At 45.1% G+C, this 12,347-nt stretch overlaps 2 protein-coding genes across 2 annotated transcripts in view; one reads left to right on the forward strand and one right to left on the reverse strand.

Annotated features, from left to right (window-relative positions):
• The window catches only part of LOC125790235 (uncharacterized), an 80,191-nt gene that overhangs the window by 13,019 nt on the left and 54,825 nt on the right, over positions 1 to 12,347 (reverse strand). The gene's annotated exons all lie outside the window — the stretch shown is intronic.
• LOC111192581 (uncharacterized) lies at positions 3,108 to 5,173 on the forward strand. Its single transcript, XM_049473222.1, has 6 exons — positions 3,108 to 3,373; positions 3,476 to 3,699; positions 3,798 to 3,869; positions 3,975 to 4,111; positions 4,232 to 4,483; positions 4,577 to 5,173. Exons 1-6 carry the CDS (start codon positions 3,204 to 3,206, stop codon positions 5,171 to 5,173), a joined length of 1,452 nt encoding a protein of 483 aa, XP_049329179.1. The 5' UTR covers positions 3,108 to 3,203.

The raw sequence follows: 12,347 nt of genomic DNA on the forward strand, positions 1-12,347 counted from the left end.
TATGGAGACCAAGAAATAATTTCACAGTTAGACCAATAAATCAGAGGATTATGTTTTTTCAACCATGGAAGTCCTAATATAATTTGATAATTAGTGTCCTTCATCACAAAAAACCTGATCTCTTCTGAGTGCAGAGCGCTGACGTTGAGCTTGACAGGTGTGGTGGTGTGGGAAACAGCTCCTCGGCCAACTGGGGTCCCATCCACCGCAGACAGTCTCATAGGATTTTTCAATTGTTCGAACGGAATCTGGAGTTGTCTGGTCAGCTGCTCGTGTATAAAGTTCCCCTCGGCACCGGAATCAATCAGGGCTGGAAACACAAATGAAGAAGACTGGCAGAACAGAACAACAGAAATAATAAAAGATCTTGAAAACATATCAGGACTAAGTCGGCTTACCCCTTTAGCGTGTGGAATCCTCTCCACACGCTTTCCCGAGTTAGTAGCAGATGGCTCATATGGACGGTCCGGGTTGCCATGATAACCATGGGAGAGCCCACCGTAGGACGAGCCTGAAGTGTCTTGGCGTTGAACTCGGGAGGGGCAAAGCTGACAATCTCGCAACACATGATCTGCTCCGCCACAATAGAAGCATAATCCAGCTTGAAATCGTAGCTTTCTTTCTTCTTTTGACAAACGGGTAGCGTCTACTTGCATGGGTTCCTCATCCCTGCGTGTGGTCCGTGGAGTAAATCCAGATGCGCGTGGCGTAGCAAAACGAGGAGAAGTAGCAGCAGCTCTATGGCCAGGTACTGAGCTCTGTTTGAGCTGATCAAGTCTGATGGCTAAAGATATAAGTTCATCCAAAGGCAGCCCATCATCCTTGCAAGCTAATTCGGCCAAAACATCAGCCCTGAGTCCATTTCGAAACATCACGCGTAGAGCTGGTTCATTCCAACCACTACCAGCAGCCAAAGTACGGAATTCGAGAGCGAAATCAGACACGGGTCGGTTTCCTTGACGTAACTGAACCAATAACTCTCCCTGAGATTGTCCATGATGCGGGTGATCAAAAACCAACTTAAATTCCCTGAGGAAATGCTCGTATGGGCTATTTTCAATACTAGGCCAAATAGCAGTAGCCCAATCCAAAGCCTTGCCGGTGAGACGAGATATAAAAAACGAAATACGCGCAGCGTCGGCACTAACTGCTGAATTAGCAAAAAATAGTGACATCTGCAAGAGAAAGCCTCTGCATAAATCTGGAGAACCATCATATTTATCAGGTTTGCTTACCGGAAAAGCGGCTGCCGAGGGAGCGATAGCAGGAGAGCTAACCGGGGCCTGGTTAGCAGAGGCTAGGCTAGCTGGAGTGGCCACTCTCAGCTGGGCAAGCTGAGTAGCGATATCCTGAAGGCTAGCAGTTATCTGAGCTAGCTGAGAGTGTTGATCTGACTGCTGGGTAGTAAGAGCAGTAACGGTGTTAGCAAGGCTCTCAAAAAGCTGGCTATGCTGTTCGAGAACCCTCCCCTGATTCCCGACTGCCTGCTGGAGATCATTAAACTCGGCCATCACTTCAGGCGAGGTATTCTGAAACGCCAGGTAGTGAGGAGTGACGCGAGCCGAGTTAAAAATACAAACAGGTTTATTAGCAGTAAAGCTAACAGATACTGCTAACAGAATAGCCAGGCAAACAAAGATCTCACCGATGACAGAAGACGTAGTCAAAAATACAGTCCGAGTTCGTAACCGAGAAACAGTCCAACCATACATAAAATCCAGAAAGGGCAAAACAAAAGACATAAACCGATAATCCGAAAACAGGGTCGTAACGAGAAGGCAAAAACAATACACAGGAAAACGCTTAGTATGTAACATGAGTTAACAATACCTCGCGGAGTTTGTTTACAAACGGCCGCCTTAAATACAGGAAGCTAGAGGGGAATGAACCGGAACTAACTCAGAACACAGGTGAGTCTGAGCGTCGGAGCGTAACATGATTGGGTGAAGGTGAGCGTGTGTTGTTGACGTTATTGTTCATGGGATCTTGGGAAATGGAGTCAGGTAGCGTGGAAGGAGAACACGGCCGCGTGACAGATTGAAGTAATATTAATGTTTTTTTTGATGTTTAGTGTCTCTGGGCAGTTCGTCTGCCAGGAGCTAGGATGTGGCAAAACAGTGAAGCGTTTGGATCGCCACTATGTGGACTGCCACGGCGATATTGAGGCATGTAAAACTAATATATATGTTTATATGTGTATATATATTTAGCATTCTGAATTGAATTAGTTGTACATTGGTAGTAACATGCTTAGTGAATACTTTTTTATACGTTTGTTTACTTTATAGCTCCCAAAAGCACAGTGGCAGATCCAAAAATGTAAACAGAACTACGTTCTGCAACAGCTGGCCAAGCTAAGGGCGTCCTCCCCGGCCATACCCATGGTCAGCGTGCTTGATGTGGGGATCGGGCCAGCAAGTGCCGGGCTGGGCACCAGCGGGGGGGCCATCGGCGGGCCGTCCACCAGTCGCGGAGGCGGCGGAGGACGAGGAAGCATAGCGGGAAGCAGCGGCGGCGCGGCAAGCAGCAGCGGCGGCGGGGCAAGCAGCAGCGGCGGCGGGGCAAGCGGCGGCGGCGGGGCAAGCGGCGGCGGGGCAAGCGGCGGCGGGGCAAGCGGCGACGGAGCGGCAAGCGGCGACGACGGAGCGGCAAGCGGCGGCGACGCAGCGGCAAGCGGCGGCGACGCAGCGGCAAGCGGCGGCGACGCAGCGGCAAGCGGCGACGGAGCGACGCAGCGGCAAGCGGCGACGGAGCGGCAAGCGGCAGCGGCGCGGCTAGCGGAGGAGCTGCAAGCAGAGGCGGGGCAAGCGGCGGGGAGGACCCCTTCATCCCATGCACATCCTGCGGGAATGAGGCTTGCAATAGGGAGAAGGAGGACCTCCGCCGCCAAAATATGGAGCTTATGGCACGTTTGGGGCTGAGTCCGGGGGCCTGCCCCAGGCAGGACTGCAAGTCACGAGACGAAGAGCTGGCCCGGCTGGTCCGGCTCTATATGTCAAGCCCCCAGAAGAAGACAAGGAAAAAGTTCACAAGAAAAGACTCCTTTGAAGATGAGCATAACCCCAAATATGGTAAGTGCATATATGTTCATTCTACCTGTTTATACAAAATTGTTTTAGAATTTTAACTGAATGTTTTATTTATTGTAATGACTGTTTAATAACATTTTAACAAAGTTTTATTACCTGTGTGTTACAGAACAAATGCTCAATGACTTTTTTCTATACTGTGTCGGGTCTAACCCGAGCAGTAAAGTAAAAGACAACGGAAACACGTGCCGCAGCCACGTACGGCGTTTCCTGCTTTTTTCAGGAGAGGGGCAGCTGTTGAGAGGGGACTTTGCCTTCCTTAAGGAAGCCAAAGTAGTATCTGAGTAAGTATTTGTTAAATACTTTATTTATTATTATTATTATTTTTTTTTTTTTTTTTACTTTTTATTAACTGTTTGCTTTGTTCTATTATGTATTTATTTTAGCTGGGTGCAGGTCCTAAAGGAGGATGGCATGAAGCCAACTACTATCAGGGTGAACCTAATAAATATTAGGAAATTCGTGCTCTTCCTGAAAGACCAGCCGGTCGGGGTCACAAAGGTCAGTGATAAGGCCTTTGATCGCCTCCTGAGCCAGCTCAAACAGCGGCTGAGGGACCTCCACAGAGATGTGACGATTCACCGGCAGAAGATCCGGAAAGCCGGCCGAAGTAAGTATCTAATTATTTTATTATTATTATTTTTTTTTTTTTGTTTACCTAAACACTGTTGTAATTATTATTTTTTTTATGTGTTCTTTATTCTACAGGAAATATAGTGCCAATTGACTCTTCAAAAGCCTTTAGAAAGAAGGCGCGGAGGATCCTTCCCATGAAACTGAGTAAGTATTATTTTTATGAAAAAAGGCTAAAAAATTGTTCTTTTAATACAAGCATACTTAGTGCCATATCCTTTTCATAGGTGCATTGGAGAAGGATCCTTCCAGAAAGGGACTCTGAAGTGTTCGGTCTGTTGGCGGGGTACTTCATCAGCCTCTCTGGACATCGGACAGGGGTGATGGAAAACATGCTCATGTCCGAGGTCCGAGAGGCCGAACTTGAGGACAACCGCAGCATCATTGAGGTATGTGTTATTTGATCAAAATACAGTTTGGTGAACAGCCACACTTTTGTGAACTTTGTCCCTAAACGGATGTTTACAGCTTTTTTATTTTTATGTTTTTTATTTTCCCCTTTCTCATAGGTTCAAAGCCACAAATCTGCGGGCACCTATGGGCATGCTCAGGTGTCAGTGAACGAAAAGGAATACAGCTGGTTCATGTCCCTGCTTGACATGCGAGACAACTTTGAGGGGTCCGACAGCCCCTACTTCTTCTTTTCTGCTTCTGGAGGAAAATGCAGAAAGCTTGTGTATTACTTCCAGAAGGAGTGGAAGAAGATGGGGCTGAAGGGCTCCTTTACGTTCCGTAACCTCCGAACTTCAGTGGTGCACTACGTAAGTACATGGGCTATTGACATACACTAAATAACCAAGGCTAGACTGAACTCAAGTTTTAATAATTTGCTTATTTGTTTGATTTTTTTTCAGACTAAGGACCTAAGCCCTTCTAAGAAGGCAGCTGTGCACAGGCAGATGTGCCACAGCGAAGCTGTGGCAGCAAAGTTCTACCTGCCACTCAACACTGCCGACGAAGCTGCACAGGTTAGGAAGTTGCAGGAGGGCTCGTCGGAGACCTCATCAGAGACCTCCAAGAAGACCGTGCAGGAGACCTCACAGGATTCCTCACAGGAGATCTCACTGGAGTCCTCACAGGAGACCTCACGGGAGTCCTCACGGGAGTCCTCACAGGAGACCTCACGGGAGTCCTCACAGGAGACCTCACGGGAGTCCTCACAGGAGACCTCAGAGGAGACCTCTCCGCCGAAGACCTCGCCGCCAACTTCGCCGCCGAAGACCACGCCGGCGGAAAGTTCAGCTGTCTGCATGCCGGAGCAGTCATCGGCGCCATCCGGTAGTGGTCAAAAGAGAAAGAGGTCTTCGGAGGAAGAGGGCAAACTCCAGGGGAAAAAGCGCGCTAAGAGGGACATATCTAAGTTTTTTGCAGAAGAGCCCGAGGACGTTGAAGTGTCGTTGGATGAATCTGGCTCTTCAGATCTTGAGAAATTTTTTGTCATGCATCGTTGAATTTTTTTTCCCCCAATTTTTTCATTGTAAATAGTTGTGTTTTTTGCAATTTTTGGCATCCAGACATAAAGAAGATTCACAGAAACCAGTGCAGTCCTCCACCTTAAAACAGTCTCATAAGAAGTCTGTCCAAACTGCTGCTTTAGAAGAAGATGATGACAGCCGATGTGACTACGCTTTTAAAGATCCATTAGCTGTTCTCCTTAAAAATATTAAGGGATGGGAATTTTATTTGGTGGACCTGAGTGGGAACGGAAATGGTTGGGCAGCTAATTTTTTTTTTTTTTTTTTGTAAATAGTTATTGTTGTTTGTTTTTTTTATCTGAAGTTTGGTGTATGTGTGTGCAGTGTTGTTCTTTGTTGTGTTTTGCAGTGTTTTTTATATAATAAATATGTTAATGTTCAAGAAATGTCTCTTTTTTTCTTGGAGTAATACATTAATTACATAGTAACGACAGTATAAAATGATTTTAATTATATTCAAATAAGTAATAGGTTAATGCGGAGAATTGGTAAGTCAAGGTAATGCACTTTATGTGGGTGTATAAGGTTTTAATATTATCAATTAATATCAGAGTCAAACTTAGGAATAGGGAACGGATACATGTTGGTGAACCTGGAGTTCACCAAACGGTACAATACACTTCGGTGAACCTGGCCACACTCATCCACAAACATATTTGGTAAAGTTCGGTTAGGGTTAGGTAACAATGACATGTTGGTGAACTTTCTACGTATTGGTGAACTTGATACAGTTTGGTGAACAAAGTTCCTAACTACTTGAAAAAAAGATTTTACACAGCAAAAAAATATGTCATTAGAACAGTCTCCTCCCCTACAGTAACCTACACTAAAAATATTTGATCTTTGACCTTTCATTTGTCCAAAATTGATAAAAAAAAACAGTTTGGTGAACAGCCTCGCTTTGGTGAACCTGACTCCTAACCTCCTAACTCCTAACTAAAAAACCTTTCAAACCCCCAAAAAGTGCATTATGTTGACATACCTGTTCTCCTCATTGACCTAATACGTATTTGAATGTAATTAAACACATTTAAATGTTATACTGTTATTACTATGCAATTACTATATAACTACAATAAAAGAGTAATTTCTTAACCATTAAAGAATGTATTTAAACTTACCAGTTCTGATCATTGACCTAATACGTATTTGAATATAATTAAACACATTTTATACTATTATTACTATGTAATTACTATATAACTACAATTATTACGCTGTAAAAAAAATGGTTAGGACATATGTTCACCACAGCGTGGGGGTTCACCAAAGTGTTATTTTTCCAATTAACGAAAAAATACCCCGAGTTCTCCAAAACCTAAGTCCGAAATGAATGGGGCTTCTATGGCAGCCACAATTTCCGGTCAACCTAGACAGACCAATGAGGTACCGTTGGATGCGTCTTGGGCAGTGGAGTCCAGTGAGACACAAATTTGTTTCGTAGGATGCCCCCTGGTGGAGAAACAAGCAATTAACTCCCTGCATCTCTCTGTCTGACGTAGTTCCGTAGGCGTGACCTACATGGGACCTACATAATTGTAATCAGCATCCCTTAGAATGGGGGGGTAGCCAAAATCTGGAGTCAATTTGACCTAGGGAACCCCGTGAAAAGTCGAGTGTCATTCTCCTCATAGCTCCCCATTCAAAATGTAACGAAAAAATACCCCGAGTTCTCCAAAACCTAAGTCCGAAATGAATGGGGCTTCTATGGCAGCCACAATTTCCGGTCAACCTAGACAGACCAATGAGGTACCGTTGGATGCGTCTTGGGCAGTGGAGTCCAGTGAGACACAAATTTGTTTCGTAGGATGCCCCCTGGTGGAGAAACAAGCAATTAACTCCCTGCATCTCTCTGTCTGACGTAGTTCCGTAGGCGTGACCTACATGGGACCTACATAATTGTAATCAGCATCCCTTAGAATGGGGGGGGTAGCCAAAATCTGGAGTCAATTTGACCTAGGGAACCCCGTGAAAAGTCGAGTGTCATTCTCCTCATAGCTCCCCATTCAAAATGTAACGAAAAAATACCCCGAGTTCTCCAAAACCAAAGTCCGAAATGAATGGGGCTTCTATGGCAGCCACAATTTCCGGTCAACCTAGACAGACCAATGAGGTACCGTTGGATGCGTCTTGGGCAGTGGAGTCCAGTGAGACACAAATTTGTTTCGTAGGATGCCCCCTGGTGGAGAAACAAGCAATTAACTCCCTGCATCTCTCTGTCTGACGTAGTTCCGTAGGCGTGACCTACATGGGACCTACATAATTGTAATCAGCATCCCTTAGAATGGGGGGGTAGCCAAAATCTGGAGTCAATTTGACCTAGGGAACCCCGTGAAAAGTCGAGTGTCATTCTCCTCATAGCTCCCCATTCAAAATGTAACGAAAAAATACCCCGAGTTCTCCAAAACCTAAGTCCGAAATGAATGGGGCTTCTATGGCAGCCACAATTTCCGGTCAACCTAGACAGACCAATGAGGTACCGTTGGATGCGTCTTGGGCAGTGGAGTCCAGTGAGACACAAATTTGTTTCGTATGATGCCCCCTGGTGGAGAAACAAGCAATTAACTCCCTGCATCTCTCTGTCTGACGTAGTTCTGTAGGCGTGACCTACATGGGACCTACAGTTGTGGTCAAAAGTTTACATACACTTGTAAAAAAACAATGTTATGGCTGTCTTGAGTTTTCAATAAGTTCTACAACTCTTATTTTTCTGTGATAGAGTGATCGCAACACATACATGTTTGTCACAAAAAACAGTCATAAAATTTGGTTCTTTCATAAATTTATTATGGGTCTGCTGAAAATGTCACCAAATCTGCTGGGTCAAAAATATACATACAGCAACAAAATTTGTCAATTTTGGTGATGTAGCGAGTTGTGTCAATCAAATTATCTTCATGTCATGGCCTCTTCACTTCTTGTAAGTGATTCTGATTGACTACAGCTGTTGACTTCTCATGAGCCCATTTAAATAGGGCTCATTTGACCCAGTGATTAGACTCAGCTACAAAAGCTACAATGGGAAAGTCAAAGGAACTCAGTGTGGATCTGAAAAAGCGAATTATTGACTTGAACAAGTCAGGGAAGTCACTTGGAGCCATTTCAAAGCAGCTACAGGTCCCAAGAGCAACTGTGCAGACAATTATACGCAAGTATAAAGTGCATGGAACAGTTGTGTCACTGCCACGATCAGGAAGAAAACGCAAGCTATCACATGCTGCCGAGAGGAGATTGGTCAGGATGGTCAAGAGTCAACCAAGAATCACCAAGAAGCAGGTCTGCAAGGATTTGGAAGCTGATGGAACACAGGTGTCAGTCTCCACAGTCAAGCGTGTTTTACATCGCCATGGACTGAGAGGCTGCCGTGCAAGAAAGAAGCCCTTGCTCCAGAAAAGGCACCTTAAGACTCGGCTGAAGTTTGCTGCTGATCACATGGACAAAGATAAAACCTTCTGGAGGAAAGTTCTCTGGTCAGACGAAACAAAAATTGAGCTGTTTGGCCACAACACCCAGCAATATGTTTGGAGGAGAAAAGGTGAGGCCTTTAATCCCAGGAACACCATGCCTACTGTCAAGCATGGTGGTGGTAGTATTATGCTCTGGGGATGTTTTGCTGCCAGTGGAACTGGTTCTTTGCAGAAAGTAAATGGGATAATGAAGGAGGATTACCTCCAGATTCTGCAGGAAAACTTAAAACCATCAGCCCGAAGGTTGGGTCTTGGGCGCAGTTGGGTGTTCCAACAAGACAATGACCCAAAACACACATCAAAAGTGGTAAAGGAATGGCTAAACCAGGCTAGAATTAAGGTTTTAGAATGGCCTTCCCAAAGTCCTGACTTAAACCCCATTGAGAACATGTGGACAGTGCTAAAGAAACGGGTTCATGCAAGAAAACCATCACATTTAGCTGAACTGCACCAATTCTGTCAAGAAGAGTGGTCAAACATTCGACCTGAAGCTTGCCAGGAGCTTGTGGATGGCTACCAAAAGCGCCTAGTTGCCGTGAAAATGGCCAAGGGACATGTAACCAAATACTAATGTTGCTGTATGTATATTTTTGACCCAGCAGATTTGGTGACATTTTCAGCAGACCCATAATAAATTTATGAAAGAACCAAATTTTATGACTGTTTTTTGTGACAAACATGTATGTGTTCCGATCACTCTATCACAGAAAAATAAGAGTTGTAGAACTTATTGAAAACTCAAGACAGCCATAACATTATGTTTTTTTACAAGTGTATGTAAACTTTTGACCACAACTGTACATAGTTGTAAGAATGTATTTAAACTTACCAGTTCTGATCATTGACCTAGTACGTATTTGAATATAATTAAACACATTTTATACTATTATTACTATGTAATTACTATATAACTACAATTATTACGCTGTAAAAAAAAAACATGGTTAGGACATATGTTCACCAAAGCGTGGGGGTTCACCAAAGTGTTATTTTGCCACTTTAATAAGCCTTTACGTCTGTGACCAGGTGCATGGCCAAAAAAACAGTTTAAAATACCAAAAATTGTAAAATCGGTCTTAGAGTCACCAGTTTCAGTGGGGGGCATCCCTGGGATAGGCCGCACCACATATCCGAAGCCCGGCCCCCTGGGTGGGCGGAGTCTAGAGCGGGTACCCCTACGGACTCGGGCACGGCGGACTCGGGCCGGCGGGTAAGGACGTACTACAATCGGCTGGTGAATTGGATCCAAGTGCCATGGTTTTATGGAGTTAGGAACAAAGTTCACCAATGTGTGACCAATGTTCACCGTCACGTTGGTACCCATAAGTCCTAGACCTTAGGTGGTAGGGACAAGTGCTTCGGATATGTGAAGCACACGACCGCCCCCTTGTGGCCTGCATTGGTCCTGCGGCCCTAGCCCCTCCCCCTCCCTCGCAGGCCCCTCCCACGTCCGAAGCCTGGCCCTCCCACGACCCAAGGTCCGATTCAGCCTCTAAAATTTCGTGCCTGTCGCTCGAACCGTTCCCGAGATACGGCCGTTTGAAGGTTTCGGGCCTAATTTTAGGCATAAATTAAATCGATTAAGGGTTCATATCTCAGGGACGGTTGTACCTAGGGACTCCAAATTTGGCAGGCTGAATCGGACCTTAGGTCCGATTCAGCCTACCGATTTTGGTGACCCTACAACCTTCCTGGCCCTCGCGGGGTCCAAAAAGACACCCGATTTGGCCCCTGGGCCTACCCTTCGAACCTTCTAGGGGCCGTATCTCGGCGACCCTTTGACCTAGGGGCCCCATTTTTGGATATGTTACTCACGGGGAGCCCCTCTAACGCATATCTGGAGTTTTGGCGCGCAGCGCCCCCCGCTGGAAAGAAAGCTTTTATTTCAATCTGAAACCAAACAACGGTCTTGCTGGGTCTATGTCCGAGAGCCTCCTGCGTTTACAAGTGGATCACAGAGGATGAAATTTCCGGTGGTTCTATGGAAATCTCGGTAGCAGTAGGTTATTACATGCGGAAAGAGTGACTGATATCAGCCTTCGAGTTTGGTCTAAGTCTTATGGTTGTTGAGTTAGGAGCATTGTTCACCAATGTGTAGGGGTTCACCAAAGTGTTTCCACGATCGTTTAAAGGCTAATATCTCGAGACCTCGCGGGGCATGAAAAGAGGGAAAAGTGAAATTTTCGGGGGTCCTGTGGACCCCTCGGTTGAAGTAGGTTATTAAGCGTGAGAGATCGGACCGAAATCAGCCCTTGATTTCGGTCCGAGTCCCATGGTTAATGAGTTAGGAGCAACGTTCACCAATGTGTCACGGTTCACAAAAGCGTGGCGCAGGACACGGACAACCTACTTGAAGTCCAACATATGGCTATGTTCTTGGTTTCCCTGTATGAGGCATGGTTCAAAAGTTAGCTTTGGATCACCCTGAAACCCCGTTTGGGGGCGTGGCCACGCCCCCCCAGACCACACTCAGTGATTTTGGGCGTGAAAAAAAATAGTTAGGAACCAAGTTCACCAAACGGTATCAATACACTTTGGTGAACTTGGCCACACCCCCTATGACTCATCCCACCATATTTGGAAAAAAGTTCAGTTAGGGTTAGGAGTAAAGTTCACCCAACTGTAGGGATGCCACTTTGGTGAACATCACCTGACCCCAAGGGTCACGCCCACAAAGTTTGGGAGGAGTCTGACTTGTCAATCTCCTAAGATCCACCTAATACTCATTGGAGAACCTCAAGTCTAAATTGAGTACATACGCCCCCTAAAGTGCAGTACCGACGTATTCGTGAATGACAGGTTCATGGTAAACTCTATGGGAAAATTAGGATCCAAAATACCATTCTGTCATTCAGATTATGATGACAGATTGGCTATACAAACCCATTCATTTTCCACGCTTTGGTGAATAATGCCCTAACCCCGAACCTTATCTAACCATTTTAACTTCAAAATAACTGAAACTGCAAAAAAAAACCCTGTAGAATCGAACCCTAATCTAACACTCTAATCTAATCTAACTCTAATCTAAACTAAATTAAATGACTTTGATTAATTTATAAACTACCAATGAAATCGAAAAATTCTTACTCTCGCACTGTACTTGTTCGCTCTCCTCTCTCTCCCTCGAACAAAATGGCTCTTCGTCCGTTGGACTGTCCGGGGCAGTGTCCGTCGTGTTCACACATGCGCCGTAAACTTTTTTGTACTTTTCCATGACGTCACAAGTTGCGCAACTTGCGCCAAAATAAATAAATAAACTGCATTTTAGCGTCGCGCGAGCGCTAGAATGCTTCAATAGCCACCAAAATCGATATGTAACATCCCACAATTGTTCCGAAATAGCCATTTTGGTGACCCTAGGACTTACTGTGACCGAGATATAGACCTTTATTTGCCTCAATGCCTCTAAGACGGAGAAATAACGGTATTAGCGGAAAAAATGACGCTTCGGTAAACAGAGACACATATGTAAACTTCCTAACTTAAAAAAAAAAAAAAAAAACGTAGACACTCCACAATGGTTCGTTTGATCCGCCTGGGTGCCCCGAACAACCTAACAATAGTGTGGTCTACCTGGAGGAGGAGGAGCAGGAGCAGCAAGGGGCGAGTGTGTGTGTGTGTGTGTGTGTAGTTTAAGTGTTATGTATATATGTATATAGTTGTGTTTGATTTTGTAAAAT

Source organism: Astyanax mexicanus, unplaced genomic scaffold (genome assembly GCF_023375975.1).
Source record: "Astyanax mexicanus isolate ESR-SI-001 unplaced genomic scaffold, AstMex3_surface scaffold_35, whole genome shotgun sequence".
Lineage (NCBI taxonomy): Eukaryota > Metazoa > Chordata > Actinopteri > Characiformes > Acestrorhamphidae > Astyanax > Astyanax mexicanus.